The 26,210-nt window shown below is 40.8% G+C and overlaps 2 protein-coding genes across 4 annotated transcripts in view; one reads left to right on the forward strand and one right to left on the reverse strand.

The window, feature by feature from the left end:
* ZDHHC6 (zDHHC palmitoyltransferase 6) overlaps window positions 1–26,210 on the forward strand; it is a 52,830-nt gene that overhangs the window by 9,688 nt on the left and 16,932 nt on the right. Inside the window, exon 10 of one of the 2 annotated variants that reach the window (XM_075757901.1) lies at window positions 881–1,451. The exons of the other annotated variant lie outside the window; for it this stretch is intronic. Coding sequence (XP_075614016.1) covers window positions 881–984 — 104 coding nt within the window. The 3' untranslated portion in view covers window positions 985–1,451. Of the gene's footprint in view, window positions 1–880; window positions 1,452–26,210 lie in introns of those variants that run through there. 2 annotated transcript variants of the gene reach the window in all.
* ACSL5 (acyl-CoA synthetase long chain family member 5) lies at window positions 5,199–25,707 on the reverse strand. Of its 2 annotated transcripts, none has more exons than XM_075757900.1 (21): window positions 25,587–25,707; window positions 17,612–17,797; window positions 16,951–17,059; window positions 16,257–16,321; window positions 16,079–16,180; window positions 15,650–15,749; window positions 14,251–14,429; window positions 13,546–13,578; window positions 13,280–13,331; window positions 12,660–12,733; window positions 12,123–12,200; window positions 11,044–11,178; window positions 10,427–10,561; window positions 10,257–10,352; window positions 9,649–9,721; window positions 8,683–8,771; window positions 8,486–8,602; window positions 7,896–8,039; window positions 7,062–7,163; window positions 6,606–6,677; window positions 5,199–6,161 (listed from the first exon to the last, which is right to left on the reverse strand). In XM_075757900.1, exons 2-21 carry the CDS (start codon window positions 17,765–17,767, stop codon window positions 6,021–6,023), a joined length of 2,052 nt encoding a protein of 683 aa, XP_075614015.1. In that variant the 5' UTR covers window positions 17,768–17,797; window positions 25,587–25,707; the 3' UTR covers window positions 5,199–6,020. The 2 variants fall into 2 exon arrangements, with proteins under 2 accessions (XP_075614015.1, XP_010299601.1); XM_010301299.2 differs by lacking the exon at window positions 25,587–25,707 and adding an exon at window positions 22,892–23,014.

The following is a 26,210-nucleotide window of genomic DNA, read 5'->3' on the forward strand; positions in this document are numbered from 1 at the left end:
GAAATATGGTCTGGGTGGGGAACTTGGTGTATGCTGAGAGGCTGGATTAGTATTCAAAATAATACTGGCATTTTTTGAGAACTAGGGTTCAAAAATAGGATGAGATTTGTTAGGAATGTATAGCAAAATGCTACAAATAGGCAGGAAAGACAAGCTGCACTAAAACAAGATGTAAAAATTAATGATTAAGTAGCAGTTCTTCTGAGGGGGGGGAGAAAAGTCAGTCATAATCTTAAGATGAGTCAACACTTGCAAAAAAGAAAAAAGCGTGTAGCTTCCCCGATGCATGAAGTAATCCTTCCCTCCTACTCAACATTGGCAGAGACTCAGCTGAAATGCTGCCAGAAGTAAAAGCAGTTAACTGCATCTCAGGAAAGAGGGAGATGAGCTGTAAAAGGTTGAAAGGAAAACAATGAGAATAATCAGAGTGATTATGTTACTGATAAGGGAAAGCTGAAAGAATTGGGGTGGTTTACCTGGAGGGGAAAAGGAGACAGGAGAAAGCCAGGATATGTGCAAATAGTAATCAGCTGCATGAAAGTCTGGTGTAGAGAAGGTTCTTAGCTGCTTCCTGTGTCCCTGGTGTGTAGAAAGAGGAGTTGTGAACTTGAGTTATAGACAGGAAGAGTCAGGGTATTAGGAAAGATTTTTTAATAAGGAAGGTAGAGTACTGGAAAACTCTGGAGATCACTGAAAACACTTCAGGCAATGGGAGAGACTCCATGCGTCCCCAGGCAATGATGTTAGGAATGGCTTAGATGTCTTGCCTTGGAGAAGAAAATAAACTACGTAACCTTTTGATGTCTCTTCCAGTCCTGTGTTTTTCCTCTGTAGTGGGTCATGTTTTGTTCCAAGTTAATGCAACTTTTCATGTCTTAAGGTGGAATAAGAGAACGAGGCTGGTTCCCTAGGAAATGTGTGGAAAAGTGCCAATATGACTCTGAAACGGATCAACCAGTGGATGGAGAGAAGAAAAACAGATAGCCTTCTCATTTTTTAAATAAGAAATGGAATTTTTACTTCAGACCACAATCCTTTACTTGAAATTTTCTGTATATTACTTCAGACTTATGCAATGAATATGTTAGGACGAGGGTTTCTCTTCCTCGCAGCTGAAAGGGTTGGATATGCCTGTGCCATGGTTTGCATATTTTTTAAACAATAAATAATTGAAGAAGCCATTCAGTGGATTGCCTTCAAGATGCATCTTTTTCATCCTGTCAGTTTTTTTCTTATTGCTGTTTAAATTGCATTCTGAGGGTTCATATTTTAGGTTTTTTCCTCAACCGCATCTGATTGTGATGCGTGATGCTTTTGTATTTTACTTTCTCTGAAGCTCCCCCTGGGAACTATAATATAAACCTCTGATTCAAATTCAAGATAAAATTTGTTACCTGTGACTTTTAATGATGTGAATTGTCCACCTCAAATAAATGATACGTTCATATTCAGTTGTGGATTTAATTGTTCTTAGACCTACAAGAACTTGTTTATAGGCATGGGAATGTGAACTGACTGGGAAGTAAAGATTTCATTGTTTTAAGTTGTTTTTCAAGGTTGGAAAGACTTCAGCTCTTGCTATAAGAATATTTTGTGCTTTTAATGGCAAAAAAATATAGCCAGCTATATCTGCTCCCTCTGAAATCTGAGCATGTACCCAAGAGACTAGAGTTCTCGATCCATCTTAAGATGAAAGGAAAGCAGTAGTGCCAAGACTGAAAACTGTGAGCTTAGTTGCTACTGATTAACAACTTTTAGTAAAGCATTTTTATTTAGCATCAGGTATGGATTATTAGAAGGAAGACTTTAAAATTGAGTAATCTGTACTAGCTGAAGGCTTTCTAAATTTATCCTAAATGCAGCAGGTGGTTTTCTTCTCTCCTAGTTGGTCTAGTTGAATGTTACATGTTGAGAGTTTTTGCAAATTGCTGTTTTAAACTACTAACACCTGGTTTACCTCTACCTGCATGAGTTCTCAGGCAGATGAGCATTTCTTAAACAATATTAAGCATATATAGAAATAATTACATACAGACAAGCCAGCATTAATCTTGTACACTCCTACTTGGCCTCTTAATCTCCAGTACAAAGCCAGTTTTTTACTTCTAGCCTGCTGTGTGTTAGTGCTCACAGTGAGCCGTAATCATAGGCTGTTTATGAGCTGTGGCAAGGGGGAGTTAGCGATCAGTTTCAGGAGTTTGCTAGCAGGTGCTTTGCCCCTCTTGAAATCAAAGCACTTACTTTCTAGAAGCCAGCTTCATTAGAGGTATAGGAGGGTATTGTAGTCCTAGTTTCCCTACTAGCCAGAGCTGAAAGGCCTTAACTCAGCAGGATGTAGCTATTTCGGGAATTAGTATGAAAACCTCCAAACTGCATGGAATACTTTTAGTCTCAACTGCAGTAGTTTCTCTTCAGTGTCTGTGGAGTCTAGAACCAATAAAGATTACAAAAATAAGCTTGTCTTGCCAGCTAAGGACCTCTTGGTTTTGACTTTTGAAATGATTAAATAGCTGCTATCTGTATTAGCAGGCAGCAATTAACTAACAATAATAGGAACAGATTAACAGTACTAATGACCACAGTTGATCATTAGCTATTAGGAGGACAATTTATGAAACTTTATAGAAGACTGGATATCTGTTAGGGGTTGAAAAGTATCTTCAGTTGGATTTCAGCTTTCATCTGAGCACAGTTTTGCACACCAAAATCACTGTGCTGTGAACTGCAGCATGCCCAGGAGCTCCGCTTCAGAAGTGCGGTTACAAACTGAAATGGACTTCATGTGCTTTGCTTTTTTAGCTTTCATCTTGTTTCCTTGTAGCCGTAACTTCAGTCCCACCTCTTCCTTTTTGTAGCAGAGGTAACTGGTATTTCTATTTACCATTACAATGCCTTCGCTCAGCAGTGCTTGCCTGCAAACAGCCAGCCAAAACAAAATACATACCTCCTAAAAGCTTTTAGAGATTCTGCAGCCAAGCAAATACAAGCTGTCTTACCGTTGCTGAAAACTGTATCAGAGCATGAAGTTTAAAGACCAAGCACCTCTAATGAACTCTGATTCTTAATACCAGTAGATTTTCTTTTCCTTCCTTTCTACCATCCCCTTCTACCTTTTTTTTTTCTTCTTCATTCCTCACTCCCTTATTCACTGCAAATAAGGGTTGTCAAGCACTGGAACAGGCTGCCCAGGGAAGTGGTTGAGTCACCATCCATGGAGGTATTCAAAATATGTGTAGATGTGGTGCTTAGGGACATGGGTTAGTGGTGGGCTTGGCAGTGCCAGGTTAACGGTTGGACTTGATTTTAATGGTCTTTTCCAACCAAAATGATTCTATGTCCTGCCATTTTGCTTGAGGAAGATCTTTGTTTATTAAGGAAAGGAGCAGGTATAGATTTGACATAACTGTTCTGTGTTTTGCAGTGATTCACTAGGGAATTCAGTTGATTTTCTTTTAGGTTCAAATCCCTAGAGAAGCCAGGTCTGGAGGAAGCAAAAAGCAAGTGTCTTTTTCACACAGCAGTTAGCTCTATTAAACTATCTCTTGCTTTTCCCTGAGGGAAAAAAAGTTGCAGCCATCTGAACTTTGCACCTATAACCATCCTTACTCAGCTCTTAGTTCACTGGGTATTACAGTGCTTCAAGCTGTAGGTAGCTTTCTTTAGTTCTCAATATCTTGAAATAATTTTTGCATCATTTCAGTGCAAGCATGCCTAAAGTATTCCTGTTTTCACTTTAGATCTGTGTTGAAGCAGTTCACATGGCAGAAGTGGCACCTAAGAGACCAGTTTCAGACCAATTTACACTTGAATTGTTACGTATGGTTTATTGGTCAGATGGTGCCATTACCCATCCAATTCAGTCTTTGTAACAGTTACTAGCAGATGCCACAGAAAGGAGAAATCTAAAGCACTGTAGTTTGCCACCATGAGAAGAGGTTTAATTGCCACTAAGAGTAAACCAAGTTTAGAGATTGAGGTGTTTTCTCTTCCAAAAGGGAAAGCATCTCTACTGTATTATAAAGAAGTGACCTCTACGAAGTTACTGCTTTCTGAGATGTGGCATGGAAAAGCAGGCATTCTCTACTGACTCCTCAAAGAGTACTTCATGCAGCTTGAAGGAATCATGACCGGTATCTGAACACTGCTAGTTGAAGGTCCCACCACAGGATGCTGGGCTTCAGCTTCCAAATGGATCTCTGCAGGGAAGTTTCAATTGTTGATAGAATGAACAAAGTATTTCCCAGGCACTGCAGCAGGTGGCATCACAGCATTCAGCCTGGAGTTTATATAGATCCTGGTGGCACTAGACTTGCTGTCCCCAGACTGAATTGCTCATCAGAGCCCACAACCAGTTTAAGTATATATTTCTTCTTCCCTCTGGTTTCCCACTTTCTCCCTAGTCTCACCTGGGGGAAAAGACTAACATGGGAAAGATGAGAAGCCTAGTTACGTGCACTTTCAGAGCCTTAAAAGCCTTTATAGCCTCAGGTTATGACAGGCACAATAAGCAACACAAAAGTTACCTGAAAATGTCAAGGTCTCTGGGCCTAGACTAGAAAGAGAATTGGGTCAGTTCTTACTAGTCAAAGCTAGAGATGCCTCACAGCAAGGGGTGGGTCTTTCCTGACCAACAAATATACCGGTCACTTTCATTTTGGACAATATTAAATACAGAGAGGAACAGCCACTAGCTGTAAGAATCTGGCACAGACTAGGAGAATTGACATTGAAAGCTACAGGTACCCCTCCCCCATGTTACATCCTTGATAGCACTGCATTGCCTTGTGGACTGATACAGCAGACTGCTACAGGGACTGTCAGCAGAGACAGCTTACACTGATTGAAGACACATTTCCAAAAATAGAGACGGTACTCATCTTGCCTAAATGGTTTTCTAAAGAAACAGCTTTAGGCTTAGAAAGTGATACCTGATGTCTTCATGCGACAGGCTAAGCTGGAAGAACCACTTTATGCTGAAGACTTTGGCACATACTGTCTCACTACAAGAGAAGGAAAGTTGAGTAGAGGAGCAACATTTGGCACTATCTTACTGCTTCATGGCTTGAGCTGTGGCTGAGTGGTGACAGCATAGAAAACTAGTTAGCTTTCTGCAGCAGTTGTGTTCTGGCTGCAGCTACACAGGCAGCAGTAAACCTTGCAGCTGACAGTCTGGTTGCAGCAGAGAAACAAGGCTTTGGTTTGATTGTCCAGTTACAGTTTATTATATCCTAGGGAATGACAGCTAACATTTTCCACTTATCAGGCTCAAATTCATAAGTGTAGAGGCTTATAACTACCATGGCGTTTGAGAACATGTGCAAAAACTGATCCAGTGCCTCCCAGACTAGAATATAAATTATATTTGCTTTAGACACAGGTACTTTGTAAGCCAGATGCCAGAAGCTTTCATGAAAATGAGTTGTCTGGCATCAAAAACAACCTCTACTGTGTGGTCCAGGGCTAGGAACAGGAAAGTCACTTCTGTATCTGCTGAACAGATGTTAAGCTCCAATTCATATTATGACAGCTTGAGCTGAGACAGTTTATAGCATCCTGAGTGGAAACTGAACTGTTATTTTCCTGCACTTGGTTTTTGAACTATCCCCCCCCCCAAAATACGGAACTGCATGAAAGATGGAGATCAATCCCCAAAAGGTCATAGAGTTCATACTTGGAGCAGGAAAACAGTGAGTGCTTTTGACAGTGAGAAGTGCATACAACTGCCTTTTAAAAGAAGCTGAGGTTCTTGAGTGTTTTTGTGCTTCAGTCACAGTCCAAGGAAGATAAAGTTCTGGCTTTGCCTAGACAGCTGATGCTTAGTCCCACAAGATGTGAACAGTGCCAGTTGTCAGTTATGCTATAGCCATCTTCATCTGAAAGTCATTTTCCCCATAATACCAGAAACACATATATGTAAGTTCTCCTTGCTCCCCTCCACTCATGCATGTGTTCTCCATAGGTTGTGTAGTGTCACAGATTTGTTTGGATAATCCATGCAATTTAATTTAAAAACTGGTCACTTATTCCTGCAAACTTGAATAGAGGGCTTCAATCTGCTTCTGGAAGAATTTAACAAGCTCTGCTCTCTTTGCCTTCAGTGTTGGTGTCAAGAGTCCATTTTCTACAGAGAACATCTCTGTGTGAATGTACAGGCCTTTAACCTGTTAAAAGAAAATAATTTAGCACATGACACAATTATTTAGAGGACAAGCAACAGTCCTTCCCAGCTTCTGTGAGCTCAGTCCAAGAACTAGTCTCAGGAGCTCTAATAACTAAACTAAACTAAACTATTTTTTGATGCAAGTCCAACTCCTTTTGGCTGACACAGCAAGAGGATAGGCTGGAACTACAGTACAGCTCCTACAGCTGATGGTGAATGAACCTCTGCTCCATCTCATGGCAATTGCTACTGTTGCCCTGTACAGCAACCTGTCTCTTGGTCAGGAGACAAGCAGGCAGTCTGTTTCACTGCCTACCTCAAGCAGTTCTCTGAGGCAGCTGGATTAGGTCCCATCCTGGCACAGGCAGTAACAGGAATGAAGACTTCCCAACCATTGCATTAGCAATACAGATGCTTGTGACAAGCAGAATTTGGAAGTACTCACTTGTTCAAAGGATTTAAGGCCAGCCTCTTTCCCCAGTCTGACCATATCTTCTAAAATAGCTTTCTTCACTGCCTAGAAGAAACAGAGCAGGAGCAGAGTGGGTAAAGCTGCCATTTTGTAATTGCAATTCAAGACCATACCCATTGTCCAGTCAGTGAAAACTGAGGTTGGCAAGAATATATGTACATATTCCAGCATTCAAGGTTTCTCATATTAAGGCCACTACAAGGTCATGTCTGTCTTCTCATTGGAAGAGAAGCAGTGATAGCCCTTGAAACATCAAGGGACACCTATACTTAGTGCCAGTTTTTAACTGTAAGGCTGCTTGCATGACTCACCCAGCATTAGGCTAGTTTAATTTACAAAAAAGGTGGGTAGAGTGAAGTCAAAACAATGCAAGATTGGGACTTGATAAGTAAATTCTATCTATAACCCACTAAAAACAAAGCCACTCACTGGATTTTTGCAGACATCTTCATAGGAACCTTTTATTCCCAGTTTTGCTGCAAATCCAGGAAGTGTCTCAGGATCAGGAACAACTATACCTATTAGAAAAGACTGAAAAAAGTGGAAGTAGTCATGTTGAGACCAAGATAAGACATTTGAAATTATTTTGATTGTCTATGTGAACTTGATTATGGACAGTGTCTCTTTAACAAGCCACATCTGCATCTCTGTCCATTTCCAGAGCTTGCAAGGTAGCTACAAGGACTTTCAAGTAACTTATCTGAGTTCTGACAACAGTAATTGAAGTACTAATGCAGTTGGGTTATGTGTGCTGAATGCTCCAGCAATTACTTTTGGCTGGTTTACAGATTGAAGACTGGCCTCCGCTAGCACAGGTGACACCTCTGTGGCAAAGGAGTGGCGAAACACCCCTCCTATGAAGGAAGGTTGAGAGTTCAAGGTCAGGCTGGACTGGACTCTGAGCAACCTGATCTAGTTGAAGATGTCCCTGTTTATTGCAGGGGGGTTGCACTAGATGACCTTTAAAGGTCCCTTCCAACCTGAACTACTGTATGATTCTAAACTCTACAGAGCTGACCTGACATACTAATCCCATACAAGTATGTAATTAGCCATTATCCAGCTTGCAACTTGATGCCAAGATCTCATTTTCTTTGTTGTCAATTGGGAAAGCTGTAGGTCTGAAAGGATATTCCTATAAACATGGCACTCTTGGGAACAGATCTTGTTCAAAGACTCATATATGCTTACATTTGTGCCCTGATCTTCCAGAACTCATTGTGGGAGGAATCTTGCAGAATGCTCACTCCTAACACCACTTACCCTCAGGCTTTCCCCATGTACAAAGACCTGGGCAACAGGAGCACTTCTGATATAGACATTTTCTATCTTCTCTGGAGCAATGTATTCTCCTTGTGCAAGTTTAAATATATTCTTCTTCCTATCAATGATCTTCAGCGTTCCATTCTAGAAGTTAAAGGTGGAGGCTATTAGTTTCTGTCTTGCTTCTGTAAGTAGAAGATAATAAGTTTGATTTTGTATGAAAGACATGTGCTAGTCTGGAACTGGTCTTTGCTCTCTCTGGAGAGAAAGGCAACTTTGTCTAATTTCTCCAGTTAGCTAAGGACATGATTAGATAGCTCCTTTATTCTCCTCTGACAGAAACAAAGACATCTAGTTGTTCTTCACTGTGGAAGCAGCTTAGTCTTAACTACTGGCCTTGCAGGTGCTACTTGAGATCTTGTAACGTAATTGGCCTTTGGAGCTTTGCCCAAGTTAACTTGGTGAATGATAACAAAATACTGTGTAAGGCTCTTTCTTACCCTAGAATTCACTTCTCCAGCTTTTCAGATTACTGTAAGCTACCCAGGAATTCACATCCAAGGGACAGTTTGTATTAAGCAATTACTCACTGGCAACCATTTCCCTATGTCTCCAGTGTGGAGCCAGCCATCTTTATCAATTGCTTCTGCTGTCTTCTCAGGGTCTTTCAGATAACCCTTGAACACATTTGGTCCTTTAATGCAGACCTATAGCAAGCACAGAACATTGTTAGTCACCAAGTCTTATGTTTGAGTATTTCCTGACACACATAGGAGATGGTACCTACCTCGCCTTCATTGTTGGAAGAGTAGTAGTTCATTTCTTCCACATCATCTAATTTTATGATATTACAAGCCAGAGGGGCTCCAACATGGCCTAAGAGAAAAAAAACCAAAGATAGTTACATTTTGGGGATTCTACTAGCAATTGGCCCTATTTGATCTAAAGCTAGAAAGACTAGGTCTTGAAGTGAGATGAGAGAACTCAGGTGCCCCCTACATATGAAAGACTTCAGCAATAGTAGATACTTCATGGCTCTTTATTGCTTTAGCAAGAACCAGTACTATTTAAAGGAATCTGACACCAAATGGTCAAGAAAGTTATTGTAATGCTACTTCAGCCAGTTAATGCAGGATAAGTAGTAGCTAAGTCTCAATGCTTAGAGCCATTTATTGGTGTAATCAACCACACCAACCATGTACCACACTTGCCTCCACAGAATTCCCTCATAGACCGCAGTATTCATTTGCATTTCATCATCTTTATGCTCAGCAGTTACTGTGATTTCTAAGATGGTGACTTGAGCTTGAATTTAGAATACCCAACATTAAAAACATCCTTGCTAAGGTGAAAGCTAAATTTTCCAAGGTCAGGTAGTCCTCCAGGAAAATAGCCAAGTGTCATGTCTGATGTTTTAGTCATAGTTCTTTGAATAAAACAAGTTATTTGGGAGCTAAAGCTATTTTCTTAAAGCCATTTGGGAAGTCCTTGTCCAGTTTGCTCAGCTCTGTACAGACACTCCTTTCCTAAGGAGTCTAAGCTAACCTATGTCACTTTACGCAAGAGATACTTACCTACTTGAGTCAGGAATTCAGTACTTAAGCATACAGGTGACTGTTGTTACCAAGAATCACTTCGAGGTTAAGTAATTAGGATTTAACATTCATTGAACTAAAAGCAGTAGAGCACCTAAGCTTGAGTGCCACTTTCTCTTGACAGCTGTGGGAGAGTTTCCAAGTCTCAGCTACCATACCTGTTGTCCAGTCTCCAGGCATTGAGAAAGTACATCCAGCTGAGCATTCAGTCTGGCCATAAGCTTCAAAGATCTGTGCGAGAACAGATGAATATTCTTTGAACATCGAGTCCTTGGTGTGAATGAGCTCAGTTTCGACCATGCCCGTGCTCAAGTCTTCTTGAGAAGGAAGCCATGACAATCTTAGCCTTTAAGACTTCTTGGTCTTACTGGTGTAACCAGATGTTCTTCAAGTTCACCTATCCAAACCTTGCTTTGGTTACTTCATTCTCTGAACTCTGTTGTCAAATGTACTACATTGGGAGCTCACTGACTGTCAGGATAAGCCACAAAGCTCAGAGGCAGCTGAGTGCTGCCTGTTCCTACTTCTGCTGCTCTATTCCCTCTTCCCAGAGCTTACAGGATAGTTTTTTTGGTAGTGTAGTTTGAAGCCAGCCCTGCAGAATTTTGTTCCTGTTACAGTTAACTCAGATCAAGCAGCCTGTAAATACTGAAGTCTGACAACAATCTCCCCAGGAACAAGCCAGGCTGGACCACAGCTGTATCACTGGCCACCTATTTGGGCATAATCAAAGAGGTCTTAATTTAAGAAAAAACCCTCATCTTACCTGACAGCCCAATGCTGCTCTAAGAAATGTCAGGACAGAGGGAGATATAGGGGCTGCGCCTGTCACCATTATACGTACTCTTCCACCCATGGTTTCCTACAAGTGAAGTAGAAGCCATCAGATCCTCCAATACTATATTGCTCAGCTTCCTTACACTTGGAATAACTTACCTGAACTTTTTTGAAGATTAGCTTATCCCAAATGCTGTCATTTCGAATTATGCCTTGTTTTATTTCAGCCATCTTCATAGTCACAGCAAAGTTTAACAGGCAATGTTTCACTGGGCTCTTTGCACCACTTTGTATCTGCAAGGAAAGGTATCAGTGACTCCTGGGTTTAATTCACATCTGTACCTCCAGTTCTTGCTTTGTCAGGAGGCACTGTATCTTACTTTGATGTTCTCAGGTCTGTCTTCACTACTGCCATGATCTAGGCAATGAACCAAGGGGCAATACTAATTTGTGTTACTGCTGACATACTTCAGCTATAGCTTTGAGGGACAGGGATCCTTCTAGCTTTGCACTTGCTTCATTTGCATACCAAAAGTAAACAAACTTTTTGTCTCTGAACAGCGACAGACTTAGCCCAGTCATGACTGGATACACTGTTCTTATACTCCAGGTCCCAGGACTCTTTCCATCTCCTCAGAAAGGATTTTAAATTCTTCTTCCTGCTACAGAGTAATTAACTAGTGACCATGTTATGATGCATTCAATATTAATTTAAACTCATATGCTTGCTCAAGTATACAAGCACAATGATAGTTTAGCTAAAGGTACTCACATACCTTGTCATATATTCTATTGAGCAGTCTTGGTACAACTGGAAATAGTGTTGGCTTCAAGGTTTTCATGTCATCTGTTAGCAACTTGATGTCTCCTTGGAAGAAGCCTACTTTTGCTCCACAGCTGTAGATGACAGTCTAAAAATTGACCAGACTAAGCTTAGTCAAGCATAATTCCTAGCTTCATTAGCCATAATTATTTGTCCATAGAGACCAGCATGATTTCCAGTGCTCCATGGTAGGAAAGTTCTTGTGTGAATAGGTTTTGAGGAAATACAGGCAGCTATCATACCTTTCACTATAATTTGATTTATAGAAGCTCCGATGCATAGATTAAGTTCTAGCATGCAACTTTGACTTGTAGTCCACAAGCAGTACAAAAAAAGTTTCACATTCTGGTTGAATACAATTAATATGAGCTTCACCCCATTTGCAACAGCTGTTCTATATTGATATCTTTTGAGATACCCAGAAGTTTAAATACAAGGCAACAGAAGAATTTAGTAGTTTGACAAGGAATAGGACAAGACACATTCTGTTTTAAATACTGCATTTGGAATTGAGGTTAAGAGACTGTTCTGGAGACCACTACATGTGGAAGAGTTAGAGCCTGCCACAAAGTTGCTAGTGTTCACAATAGGAAGCTTACTTTTACAACATGCTGGAGGAAGTGAATTAATTGGAAGAGTAGAACTTCACCTTATGAAACAGATAGGCAGGATGACACAGCCCAGCAGAGTAAACAGTGGAGGTTTACCTCTGAGTACTAAATCTACCGTTCTTAAACTGCTTCCTCTTCATGTATTAGCTTTCACTGTGTTTAACTAAGGTCTTGATTCTGTTAATTTCCCTTGCTGATTTCTTAGTAAATCACAGACTCAGTGAGGCTGGACTGAAGAGCAAAGCTTCATTTAATGAAGATAGTAGCCGTATCTTGGAGAAGTAACTAGGCATTTAGTCAGTTCAGAGGTTTTATTTTAGGTAGGTGGTCTTAACCATTTAGGTACGGCTTACTGCTTGAACTAGTTCATACATCCAAGATCTTCTACAGAAACCTTGTAGTATGCACACAGTTTACTTACCTGTACAACTCTCTCAAACATGTGAGCCAAGGGAAGATAGGACATGGTGATATCTGAACTTGTACACTCAACTGTGTTCTAGAGGGGAAAGAAACAGAAGTAGGTTAGCACTCCCTATGCCTGCTTGAGTTACTCTTAAGCAGAAAGTGAATAAAGTTTGGATCAATTTGAGTACTTGAAACAGTACATACTTCAAATGACTGAAGCAACTCAGGTTCATCCATCACCTCTTCAAAGTTAGCAGCTGTAACTCAGCCATACCAGATCAAGATTAATTTTATGTTTTGGCAAGACTTGAAATAGGGTAGTTTAGTACTCTTGGCATTTACGACTCACTTATTCTAGAATAACTTTTGTGTAGAAGTTCTTGTTCAAGGTTAAACCAAGTTTCTTGCAATACTATTGTCCCATTGAAATATGGGCACTTAGGTACGGATGAGTTCACTGGGAGTGAATGGCTTGCAGAAGATGCCCACGTTAAAACTAGTTTCATGACTGAGTGATATAGCCTAGAGATCACCATTAGCAGTAGCTTACCTCTGTGCTTCTAAGGAAGGCAGCAGCATTTGCAACAACATTTTGATGTGTCAGCATGGCTCCTTTAGGGTTACCTTTGAAGAGATTGAGCAAAGTCAGCTGTGGCTCTGACTGCTTCTGCTATCAGTTTCCCATGGCTTGTTTGGCTCTGAAATATCTTGGTATTAGGCTGAGTCATAGCATGCATTGTCTTAAGAGATCACAAATATGCCTCATCTTGAGTGCTTTCAGCTATGAATATTATATAAAGGAAATGTCTACTGAAACAGCAGAGTAATTAGGAGTAGCATAGACAATGCTGAAACAAGATGTTTCTCTAGCCCCTGTGGATTAGAATACAAACACAGTTAAACAACCAATCTCTGTAACATTACGAGTCTGTATTTTTCATAGGGTAAGACAACATGAATTTCGCTATTCTTTCCCCCAGCTCCAAGCTTTGTCTTCGTGTACTTGACTTGTACTAACAGTGTCCCAAGTGAAACTGTAGTAGTGGCTTGACACTGTTCTAATCTACTGTTTCACTTTTATGTTGTTAGCGGGGTTTTTTGTGCTGGAAAGCTTTTTTTCAGCACAGGGAGATTGTTTTAGTGGGGAAGCATTGCTATACATTCTCTTACCTGTGGTTCCACTGGTAAAACACACAATGCAAAGATCTTCAGGCTTAGGAGGCTAGAGGGAAAAAGCCACATAACGTCAACAGGGTAAGGATTATGTTGCTTATCAGTATTTACACACACTTCCTAAAGTGGGAAGAACCAGGAATTCTGTTTGGAAACAGCAAGACAAGATACCAAAAAAAATCCTGCCAGCCTCCTCTACTAGCAGCATGGCATTTTCAGAGACTAGTTTTGCAAGTTTATAACTGTTCCACAGAGATACTTACAACTGGATCTCTGATGTTGTTTCTTCCTAGCTCCTGTATTAAAGGGAAAACACAGCTTAGCAATTGCAACATAAGGACATGCAACAACAGTAGATTAATTCATAATCACATTTCACTTGTTTGTACTTTGCCTCTTGGTACCCCATCTCATTCAGAGAGAGATCTTGGTCTTCCTAGATATAATACACACAACTTGGAAAAGCTGAGTCCTGGGGTTCTGGAAAGCATGAATTTGAGTGTGTAGAAAGTGATCAGAACTACTTAAGGAATTTGGGAGTCCTGAGTGGAGATATTTAATTTAATTTGATGTAGGCCGTATCTCTTATCCTTACATTTATGCATCATATCTGGAAGATTAAGCCAAGTACTGGGATGTCAAAGCCGCCAGTAATTTGCACTTAGTTTCAATTAGACTCAACTGCCAGCTTAGAAGCCTGATAAATCCTGTTATAACTGCACCATGAATTAAGTCTAATGCATACTGACTGTCCACAACACATGGACAGTTTTAGTCAATGGTTTGAACTCTGCAAGTCCATTTGGCTAAATGTATCAAGTTTCAAAATGACTGCTCATCAAGATCTCAGGTACAGATGTGACAACTGGATAATGCTTACATTACAGTGTCATTGCTAGAGAAGGTCCAGATGTCTAGCTGGCAAGGTATTCCTCTGCAAGATCAAGCAGAAGCCTTTAGTCACCTACCTCAACTTCCTGTAGTGCTAGAATTTCAACTCCCACTTTAGCTCCTCTGTCCTTGAGCTCTTTATCAAAGAGATCCATGAGAATGATAGTCTTCAGACATGGGGTCTTTTCTTGCTCACAGTTCTCAAGCAAGACCTGTGCCTTCTCAGGCTTGTCACAGATCACTATGCTTATGTCAGCTACAGAAAAGAAATTACATTTCAGAAGTCTCTTTAGAAGACATGAGGCTAGTGAGTGACAGCTCAGTAGCTCATACATTTAGAACATAGCATTAGTTTGTTCTAAAGCCATTCACGTATCTTTATACGGATTCGGTGGCTGGCTTACAGTGCTAAGAAGGTTCCTCCTACCATGGCCAACTGATCGGGCAAACTTGAGATTCTAACTATATAAAGTTATGGCAAATGCTGAGGAATTGAAGACAAGTATCTTCAGTCACAGTCAAGATAGGCATTTAACCTTTTGGTATTGCCGCAAGAGCTCAGAATTGTCCTCACTGATTGTTTACGTTTAGCCATCTTCCCTAAATCTAAAGAAATTAAACCTGTTTGAAAGTGTAGCTAAAATTGTTGAGTCAATGCCTCAGGTCCTCTGCACGTGCAAGATTTTTTACACAATTGCAAAAGCACTTCCCATTAAGTTGGCAAAGGAACTGTATTTGCCTGAACATGCCAGCTCCCTGTTAGCCTAGTAAGTCACAGCTGTGTAGTTCCAAGGCAAGACCTGTTTGCAAGGTTCACCAGCATAACTGTTGAAGTGATTTTGCTTGGCAAATGCTGTTTATAGGTTGGATCCCAGATTGTTGTAAGAGCAGTGGGTATTTTTTTCCCCCATATCTCACCTAAGATTGGGGGAAGAAAGTTTGAAGATTTATTCAAGTTCCTCACCAGTTCCTTCCATGATGGCATGCTAGTTGTTGCTCCTGTAGAGCAACGGGCCCTAACCAGATAGATTAAACAGATTTAGGCATCTCTTTACCCCTCCCTCCGCTCTCTACATCCTACAACTTTAAGACAGGGACACACATCTAGTTTTAATTTGCATGCAAGCCTGTTTGCATTGTCTAATTGTTTGGCAGTGTGAGAGTTCAAGATTGCAAAACTTCAAATAGCAAATCATTGAGCACTGATTGCAGCATGGACCACAGGATCTAGCAGGTCTTCAGCAGACTTGCACTCAAGACACTAAGAGAAATAGGAAGCCCACTGGCTTCTTCTAGGCATTGAACCATGTCCACTGCAAAGCAGCTTCATTTACAAAATGAATTGTCTATGAAAGTATAAGAGCAGTAAGGTTAAAGCTACTCCGATTTTTGCATCAAATTCCCTTGAACTTCAGCTTTCTCAGAACAAAGCTTCTTAGAGAAATCATTATGAAATAGTGAAAGGTCAGTATTTACCTTTGTTAACAATATATACAATGGCCTCTGGCCCCAGAGTGTCATAGAGTGGAACAGCAACCATTGAGTAAGTGTAGCAGGCGTACTCTGAAATGATCCACTGAAGAGAGAAAACAGTATAGCTAAGGAAAACTAGCAACTCAAGACCTGATTACCTACAGATTTCATACAGCTTGACTAGCCCATGCACACATTAATAGTGAGGGTTGTGTAAGGAGCATGTCCATGAGATTCTTAGAGTAGTGAGGGTTCAAGATCATTGTATTACATGCCTGGCATGGTATGTGCTCAGTCAGTAATAAGGGAACTGGGAAGGGAAAAGCCAGTTGTGATTTTCCTCATGCGGCCTCAAGCTATTTAAATACAGACCCTTCACTCTCCTCAAGGTGTCAGAATATTCTGGGAAAGAATATTCAATTTATTGCTTACCTCTGGCCTATTCTGAGCAAAAATGCCAATAAACTGGTCTGATGATGGTTTGCATCCTCTTTGCAGAAATCCTGATCCTAGGTATTGAGCTCTGTCCAAAACCTGTAAGATAGTTTTCCCCCACTTTAGTTACAAGACAGTATCCCAAATGAAGTCATCTGTCATGTACAATACTCACCTGTTTATACGTCAGCCACTGATAAGGTTGCTTGGGTTTTCTGTAGCCTAAACAGTTGCCATTTCCTAATGGAAGAGTTCAGAAAAGCAATTGTAAAGCTCAGTACTGAAGTCGCATAGCACTTCAAGGCAACACTAAGTGGGCAATATTTTCATTCAGACATCCAGCTAACTGCACGGAGCACGGAAATGCACAGTGTCCGTAGTTAAGCACTCTGCCCAAAACAAGATTGTAACACTGTTGGCTTTATCCTTACAAGCAATACTTCCAAGATCTGGTGATATTTTCCCATTTCACAACCCACATGAGATTGAAATAGCTGGCAAGCTATCACATATTTCCGCGCACAGGACCCCTGAAGTCACATGTGCACAAACGTCACCTGTTGTAAGCAGGCAGTAATTTTACACTAAAACTCACATCATAAGTCAGCTTAGTATCTGCTGGCTGTTCACTGAACTCTGCCATCTTAGGCTTCTGATGTTTGTTCCTGCCCAGTCTGCCAACTAAAACTACTTCCAAATCATTGAGGGGGGGGAGGAAATACAGTCACTTGCCACTCTACTCCACAGAAGACTGGGAAAGCTTTTGCTAGCCTGAATTATTATGAGAGACAAGAGGCAAGGCAAAAAAGCTTGGAATAATTTTATTTACTTGTAATAGGTAAGCACTAACTAGCAGACGCAAAGCTTACCCGAAGCATGCAGTCCTCTCTGGAAAACTTCATACAAGGTTTTACCATCTTCAAAGTAATAAGAAAGCAGGTTATTATCTGTCAAGAGCGCACCTCTTCTGGCTCCTCCCTAGGAACAGAGCATAGTTATGACACAGTGCAGAACAGATGCAGTGTCTCTTGTTCTTCAGCCATTCTCCCAGCAATTCCCTCTAAAGCATTTCAATAGCATGGCATTGTTAGGGAAGTCTCATTTTCCTTCCTGATTTTGATCTACTCAGTCATATGCAGAGGAATTTTCTACATGGCCTAGATTAATGTTTAATTACAGGTTATTAGAGAGACCTTGACTAAGACTGAGTGCTACCACTTGCCTAGTTACATGAAGTCAAGCACCAGCATCAAAGCCGATGCAAAGCATTTCAAATACAGAAAAAAGTCAGTGATAGCCAAGGCTATCTGGTAAAAAGCTCACCTAACCCTGTTGGAAAGAGCTGCTGTTTCTTACTCTTAGTGTCTTTAAGACTTCCCTTCTCCCCACCATACTGTTGAGTTGTACACCTGGGAGAGAAGGCTGTGTATATCAGACAGAAGAGTTTCCACTGATACCCAAAGTCAGAATGGATCAGTATTCAGATTAAGCTCAAAAATAGTCCATGCCTACAAGCAGAGTATGTATTACCTCAATTCCTATTGACTGCTTGTTCAAGTCAACAGGAGGCAAAACAGGTTTTGGCCTGCTTATCACCCACAGGAAGATGACAGCTCCAAATACAATAAGACTAATCAATGCTGGTGTCGGGAGCGGTGAGAACAAAACTTGAAGTATCCACATCATTGTGCTGGATCAGTGGAGCCAGAGTTGAACCTGAAACAAACAGGAGGTTTAGTAGACATGAGTTAGAAGCACTCACTACCTATGAGCCATAGTTACTTAAGTAGTTTGTTAAGCAGTACTACAAATCATTTCAGCAGTTCGTCCCTAAAGAGTCCTGGTACAATAATGAAGCATGCTTATGCAATGCTTTTAAGCCTCTTAAGAGATCTCAAGTCACCTGTCCCCATAAATCTTAATCCATGCTGCATCCACCTCCACAAAAAGCTGAAGCCTGATGAAGTCAGACAAGGAACAGATGTCAATTCTTTCTATTCAATAGATAGTATGTCAGATAGCAAATAACTAAATCCGTGTACAAGACGAATACCAGGCATTCTGAAGCAGTGGGCTCCAGTTACCCTTTAACTATAATTCCAAGAAAGCTGAAGGTATTTTCCAAACAGTTAGTGAATTCAGCCAGCCCCTTAAGTCACAACATGGGTCTCTGAGCCCAGACTGACCAGAGTTAGATCACCCATATCTGGTTTGTGGTTTTGTAATTTTCAGTGGCTGCGTTGTTAGTCAGCAATCCTAACGTGTTCTCTGGTGAGAGAAGGCATGCTTCTCCTGCTCAGCATCTGGGTAAGAAAGGGTACCTCAGGGGCTTGTCATCAAGTCCAAGCTGCCAAAAGCATGTCACGTACATATCTGAAAAGTACCAACTACCTAAACCTCTTTTCCACTCTAAGTCTTAGTTACAATGTGCCCTTCAAACTCCTGACCTTGGTTTCATGTATTGAGAGTCTACAACAACAATTGTTCTACAGCAAGAAAGGCAGGAACTGTCCTTGGCACTCCACACTGACTGACAGTTCCAGTCACTGGGCATATCAAACCTAGGAAGCACAAACTTGCTCTTTCTGCAGCACAGGATATCACCCATCTCCACACCCTTCCGTTGGAACTTCATCAACTGAGCCTGGAGGAAAAAAAAAATCTCCTAAAACCAGATCTGCTGATCAAGTTTGCATTCAGGACAAACCCATTTAACAGTTTAGGTTCTAGCACTGCTCTGTTTGGAAAACTGAAGATTATTAAAGTGAATCTGGCAGTCAGCTGCTCTTCATGATTTATACATTTGGCCTGGTAACCCTTTACTGGAAAAGTTAGTAAATAGCTTCTGTAGGTGATTAAACAATATCTGGTTTATGGTGCGAGTCGCCACTTCCTCTTTTGTTAACATGAACAAGTCACTTTTTTACAGCGTGAGCGCAGAGGCAGCTTGTTAGAGGCTCCACTCTCCAACGTCAAGAGAAGTTGCATATACAAACTTTACTCCTTTAACTCAGAGCCCACTACTACATCCAAGTGACAGACCAAATCACATTTGCACCATTTGTATGTCAGAAGCTTAGAAGTTGGCAAAATTAGGCTTTGGCACATCTATTCTCACATATTTTTAGAGGGATACCAGAGTACTCATGTTCAACTCCTTGAATTTTTATTAATAGCAATCAACTTGGGCTATTTTCCAGTCTTTTTCCATCCCCAGATGGGCCAAGAGGAGTTTGCAGTCAGTGCATTTCAGATGACTCTTTCCTGGACAGGAAATCTTTCCATCAGCAGTAAGAGAGCTATATGCAGGCAACTGAAGAGATCACATGTCTATACAGCTGTACCAGTTTTAATGGCTGAAGTGTGCTCTCATGTGCTCATTTTATTAGTAATTTAAAGAAAATTTCCTTGAAATCAGGAAAGATTGGTTGTCTTTAGAGTATCATGCTAGAGGTAATAAACAGAACTGGGGATCATGTCTATAGCACCACGTCCTCTCCCCTAACTTCTTAACACTGCTTAGCGTTAACACTGCCTTATCAGACAGATTAGTGCAGTTGTCACAAATAGCAACTGTCTATTACATGGACTTATTTGACAGAAAATTAACAGAGGACACTTGTCTGACCTTTTTTGTGGTAAGGGTCAGAAAACCCACTAACCCCAAATGCTCCATGCAGCAGTAGGTAAGACACTGAAAATCTTTCTGTCAGGGTATTCTCATCTCCTCACTGACTCACATGCAAGGCAGTTTGTGCCAAGACAGCTATGAAGACTGAACATCAAGCCCTGAAGGACAGTGATGCTTGGAGCAGAGAACTCAAAGGTCAGAGAGAAGACCTGATCAAGTTGAGAAAAGCCTGAAGATGATTAAATGCAGCAAAGCTTGTGCCTTCAGATTCTGAATAGATTCCACAAGTCTCTCACATGGAGAGGCACAGAAACCAGACAGCAGTCTAATCCCAGTGTAACCTAACAGCATCCCTTTAGCTAGTCAAGGATGATTTTCAGTTATAGGGCAAATTTAAAGAAAGACCTGTTGAAAAGTTTCTCTCTAAAGCCCAGGAAGTACTGTATGCTCTTTTGCTTCTAGGTAGTGGGTTTTTTTAGTAACTGTCTTCATTAGCTTGCTTACAGCACTGAATGAGACGTGTCAGAATCAAAACCTTTAAAGCTACAGTAGTCTTGTGTCAAAAAAAGCACAGATACCCAGATATTGTTTGCAATACACAAAAAAATGCTTTTCATATCTGAAAGACTATTTTCAGTTACCCTAGTTTATGAATAGAATAGTGAGAGCGTTTTACTTTCCAACCATGTTTCCTCACACAGGCTTTAATCACTCCTATCAAAGTACATAGGGTATGGAATTCAAGCTGTGGCAAGAGACTGTCAGCAAATTTGTCTCAATTCCAAGCATTAGGGCAATTATTTCCAATGCCTAGAGCTTCTGCTGTAACTAGTTGTCAAATCCAAGTCACTACTAGTTAATCACCTCTGGTATCCTCCACAAGCCACTTAATCCTGCTGCCCTCAAAGCAGGAAAGCCAGCAGAGACAATAGGGGTCTGTACTAGACAGAGTTTTTGGTCCATGGGAAGAAAACAGCTCTACTCTAGATCTGTCCTATGGAGCAACTACAGCTGGAGCTTAACCCACAAATCCCTATGCATACATCATACCTGATCTATATCTACTGAGTGAAACCTCAGTGCAGCATAAGACAAAGCCAGGACATTTTTGACAGACACCAGCTTCCACTGCAGGGCAAGTCTGAGCACCGGCTGTTTTCTTAATCGTGTAGGAATCGAGTGTAGGAAGCAAGTGCTTGGAAACCCTGAGTTTTGAAGGGCTCAGCTTCCAGTGACCAGAAAGACTCAAAATGCACAGGATGTCTCAAACCTCTTGTGCAATAAGAGGCTAGACAGTTAAAGTGTACTTAGGTTGCCTGCCCTGATCAATGGTCAGGGGTAAGATGCACTAGGCTCTGGAGTGCAAGGCTTAGTTTTTATCAGAAGAGATTACAGTGATACCATTTACAGCCTTGAGTTCAGGAGTATGTGTTCTTATTTCTAGTGTACCCTCCTCAACCTTTGCAGCAATTCCATCACCAGCTAGAAGGAATGAAACAGTTATTCTCCATTCTCTCCAAGCCAGCAGATTCTCTCCACTGGAAAGTGCCTGAGCTTTGTGCCTCCAAGCACATAAGTATGAAGAAAAAAATCAGCATCATCTCCATCACAGTAGTTCTTTACAGACAGGAAAGCAACCCCTGATATTTGCACAATTTCAGAAGCAACAGTCACGCACTGCCTGGGAGAATGCTTTCTAGAATTACATTCTTTGTCTCAAGTTTGCCTAAGAAACAGTTTGAATATGCTTTTGAGGTGATCACAGGAACTTGTTGATCAGTATTAGTAAGGTAACACTGCCTCTTTCCAAGCAGTAAGAGTACAACCAACTACACTGAGGTCACTAATTAGTTAACCACCAGTAGCTCACTCTTTACATTTGCTTACACAGTGCAGGTCTTGCCTGGTGTCCTGCAGATGTGAGCCACCGTGCCAGTTCTTACTCCTGGGAAGCATTATATCCCATCCTCCTCCAGCTGCAGCAAGGAGCAGCCTTGTGTTCTGCAGGGTTTAGGAACATCTAACTTGTAGCATCCAGAAAGAAGCTAAAGTGCAAAAGCTCAGCAGGGACTGCTGAACTACAGCCATGTAAACACCACAAAGCAAAAGCCACAGTAACTTGCATTAAGCCTAAGATACACTTTAGTTAGGCTTTGCTTTCCGAGTACCTCTTAAAGTCAGAGCCGAGCAGTTCAAGTATCTTTTGATCTTGCCTGAGAAGCGCTCTGCTAGGGGGTGGGAAAGAACGAGGCCTCAGCAACTTAACTTTCAGGAAGTACAATGCTCTGTGGTTTCAGACTACATGTTACAGGCTATTTCTGGGCCTTGCTTGTGAAACTTATTGAACTCAGGCTTTCAGTATACTTCAATAGAAAAGTCATTTTTTGATCAAGAATTTTACTATGTCTGATATTACCATCCCTCCATCAGGAAGGCAACAACACCATGACACTGCTTAGTACTAAACATAGTTTTGTCAGATAAATTGAAAAGCTGAACTTCCATATATTTTTTTATATCAGCTTTTCTCCTTGAAAACTACCTACTCAGAAAGATAGAACATGTTCAAGTAACCCTTTGAAGTTTTAAAAAGTTTAAAAAATACTCAGTATAATTAGTTCTGTTACTGTTTATCTTATTAGATAACACAGGATCACATTCTTGCAAAATATACATGCATCAACATGCATTAATACAAAGTCATCTTTAGAGACACAAGAAGCATGGTTTAAAGAGCTAAAACTAAAGCTCAACTTGAAAATTCACATGGAACTACTAAGAAAGCTGGAATATCCAGTACCTTACATAGTCATGCAGAGAAAAGGTAGCACTAAAAACTTCTAAATAATAATGTCTTTTATCACTATGTATTATTACAGCACTTATACTATAAAGAGCAAAGAGCAAACATATATCTGAACTTAACTCAGCCTAAAGTTAACATCTAACTGATAGCATGCTACCAGAGATTTCCTAGCAGGCTCCTGAAAAACTTACTATCTTTAACACTGCAGCTAATTGCCGTGATTGCACATAGGTTATAGGAATGTCTATGCAAGTAAGAGGTTATAGGAAAGCCCATTAGCAATAAAATAAATAAAAGTAGATCTTTATTAGTTACATAGAAAAAAATTTCAGAGCAAATACAGAGATAGGAACCAGTGACCAAAACCACCTACCATTTTGAAGATGGAGTAGGAAGCCAACCTCTTTTTCTTAAGTAAAAGGGAGCCTTACCAGCACAGTAACAAACCAACACCAGTTAGGTAACACTCATGTTAAAAACTACAGCCAGTTCCCTCTCCCCGGTTTAAATAAATCAGCGAGCAGAAAAGCATGCTGGGATAGGAGCTTGTAAATGGGAGGAACTTGCATGGGGGAACTGAAGTGGTTAGGAAAGAAAACATAGAGGAAGTTGTTAAGTTTGGGGTTTTTTTGTTTTGTTTTTGTTTGCACTTGGGTGATGGAAAAAGCTTGAAGTTTACGCATTTCTGAAGAGCTAGGGGAAAAGTAGACCAAAACCTTTTGATATTATATTTATAATTTGTTGTTTATAATCTATTTGCTCTTACTTTTTCTAGGTGCAAAGCTATACTCTCAATAATAGCAATTTTCTCTCTATAACTGTGTGTATATTAAGATGAGCAGAGCTTTTTAGCTTGTAATACTGGCAAAATGCTTTGAGTATGTTATTTTTCCAATACTGCTGTGTAACATACATTGCTAGTAGGCTGGATCCCCATTTCTGCTGCTGGTTTTGGTTTATTTGGTTTTGGTTAGTTTTGGTGGTTTTTTTGGTTGGCTTTTTTTCTCCAAAAGCTATTTAGTTATTTCTGCTGTAGTTTAGACTTACATACATACAATTATTTACACAAGGTAAGAGTGAATCATGTTTCAAACTTCAGTTTTGTTTCCTTCTGTGACACAAATTTTCTTTATGGTTTTACAGTTGCATTGCTTTATTTAAAAGTTTATAGCTGCTGCAGCTTCCCTTTTTCTTTCTGATGCTTGTCTAATAAAACTGGAATTCTGCAGCAGATTTGGAGGGGTGGGAAGTCAGTAGCTTCACTTATTTGTCTTCTTTAGTGCCTTGACCTCAGATTTTGGAATTATTTTCCTACTTAATAGTTTGCACATCTGAAAGTGTTTCTGTGCTGCATAATTTCAGAATAATCTGCTTAGCTAGACTAACTATAGCTGGGATGGAATAATATAGCATGTACTTGCACCCAGAATACAACCTGGCCTGGACCTTGGTTTGCTAAAACATATAGCCTCTACTAATTGCAATTATCTTTTCATTGCTGCTGTAACCTTTATGCTATTCAGGTAAAGCTAATTTACACTGTAATTGTGGCATTATTTAGCAATGCAGATAGAGGGAAGCTGAGGCTTAATTCACTGATTTTGCTGTAAGCTTTACATGAAGACGAAAAATAAATAGCTTGTTCTGCATGAAACTCCTCTGCCTTTGGCTTTGCCTACTCAGGCCTGTTTCTGTGGCATTTAAGTGAAGCTGTGAGCTTCAGCTTTAATAGTGCCAGTCAGGGTGCACTTATGCCTAATGAAAGAGAAGGGAAGGAGACCAGGGTTCTAGCCAAGCCAGCTCCATCATCACCTTCTTTGAGGTGAAAATCCCTGAGGATTTCCCCCCTTCAGAAATCTATCCTCAGGCTGTTATTTTTCCAGGTGGCAGACTTAAAGCAGTGAATTTGCTCTGTCAAATCTGATCAGCTGTTGGGTAGCAATGCCGTGTATCTCAGATGCGTTGACTTTGGCTGCTGGTGCAAGAGAAGGTACTGACAGCACTGTCCTACCTGGCCTGCCAGAAGCCCAGCGTGTCACGCAGAGGTCCCTGAGCTGGTAAGGTTACACTGCATTGCCTGGACTTGCAGCTCTAACATAAATTGGATTAAGGGGTGCACATAGAAAAGCATTGGGGAGGATAGCTTCTCCTTAATGATTTGTTCTGTTTAATGCTCATAAATTAGAATACAGTGGATGCTCTTTCCCTGATATGCGTAAGAAGTGACATGCAAATTTTGAGGCTTTTAATTTTTGATACTGCGGCAAATGATCTGAATAAACTCCAGATTTTTGAGAGGCACAAATCTATTTGTTGCTAGTAATTCTCTGCCAAAAAACAGAGTAATGAATACCTCAACCTTTGCTTCTTTTTGTACATGTATATAAAATATGCATCTGCATCTTTCATACCCATCAGCAAATTAAGATGAGCAGTAGGTAGAGTATGTGCCTAGAGAGTTCAAGTTGTTTCCTTTCTGTTGTACCATACTCCAAGATCTGTACTTTTAAAACATTAAAAAAGGCATTATAGCAAGCTCCTGTGTTGTTAGTTAGGGATTACGGTCTTATTGTAGTAAATGTTGCCAGTAAGCTTGTGTATATAAGTGATCTAGCATATTTACTGACAAGGTTTCAAAACCTGCCTGTGATGGTTCTTCTATTTCTGGAACTCTGTTTTAAACATAAGTCTGAATGAGAGCCTGGCACTGGTAGTCTGTGCACTGTATCTTTAAATAGACATAACAAACTGATAAGAAAATGGCTTCAGCCTGGACAGTAGTCAGGTTTCCAGTTCCAGCCAGTCTGTAGCAACAGGGAGTGTTCAGGTGGTTGCTCAGGCTGTGATTTCTCTCTATGCCACCCCTAAGCCCAGACTTGTTTCATTAATAACATGCAGCCAATTACACAGCCATTGCCTGTAACAGCACACAGTGTGATGAGAAGAGTGCATTGGATCCAGGCATTGCAGCAAATTAAGGCTGTTATCCCACCTGCAGTACTTCTCTGCATGAGCAGGAAGCCTAGTACTTGAGAAGGATGGGCTCTGATCAGGAGAGATTTGCTTACCTTCCTTCGGAGCTGGAGGAGGGCGGAGAGGCCAGTACAGCTTGCTTCCTTTGCTGCTTTACAACTCCAAGTGGGTGTTCAAGGGTTGGTGCTTCCCCAGCTCCAGTGGCAGGACTAAGCCCCGAATCATCAGTGTGTGGCTTTAATAAACAGTCAACACTGCACCCAGGTAACCTTTGAACCTGCGTTGCAACAGGTTCAAAGGTAAAAAAAAAATATTATTCCTGATCAAATATAAAGAGCAATTTTGGCTGGTTAGAAATGTTAAACATACCACTCTTGCGCAACAGCTTTAGAAGAGAGCAGCGCACTGTGAAAGCTAACCCCAGCCCTGCGAAAGCTGCGCGCTTGGGTTTTGATAGGACTCTCATTTACTCTGGGCGTGCATGGGGCACTGAATAAGTCTCACTCCACTGAGAAAAGGTGCCTCTTAAATTGCACTTTGAGCAAGCAAACATGTTCTGATATTTTTCCCTACTGCTTTGTGTAGGGGTCTCTCCTTAATCATGTCTGACCGCTGAGGCACGGGTTTCCTTTGCGGCTCAAGTGGTCTGTGAAGCAGCACGCTCCTTTATGGTAGGGGCTGTCAGTGCACTTGGGATCTACAGGAGGCTGGTTATCTTA

The sequence above is a fragment of the Balearica regulorum genome, chromosome 7 (assembly GCF_011004875.1).
Source record: "Balearica regulorum gibbericeps isolate bBalReg1 chromosome 7, bBalReg1.pri, whole genome shotgun sequence".
Lineage (NCBI taxonomy): Eukaryota > Metazoa > Chordata > Aves > Gruiformes > Gruidae > Balearica > Balearica regulorum.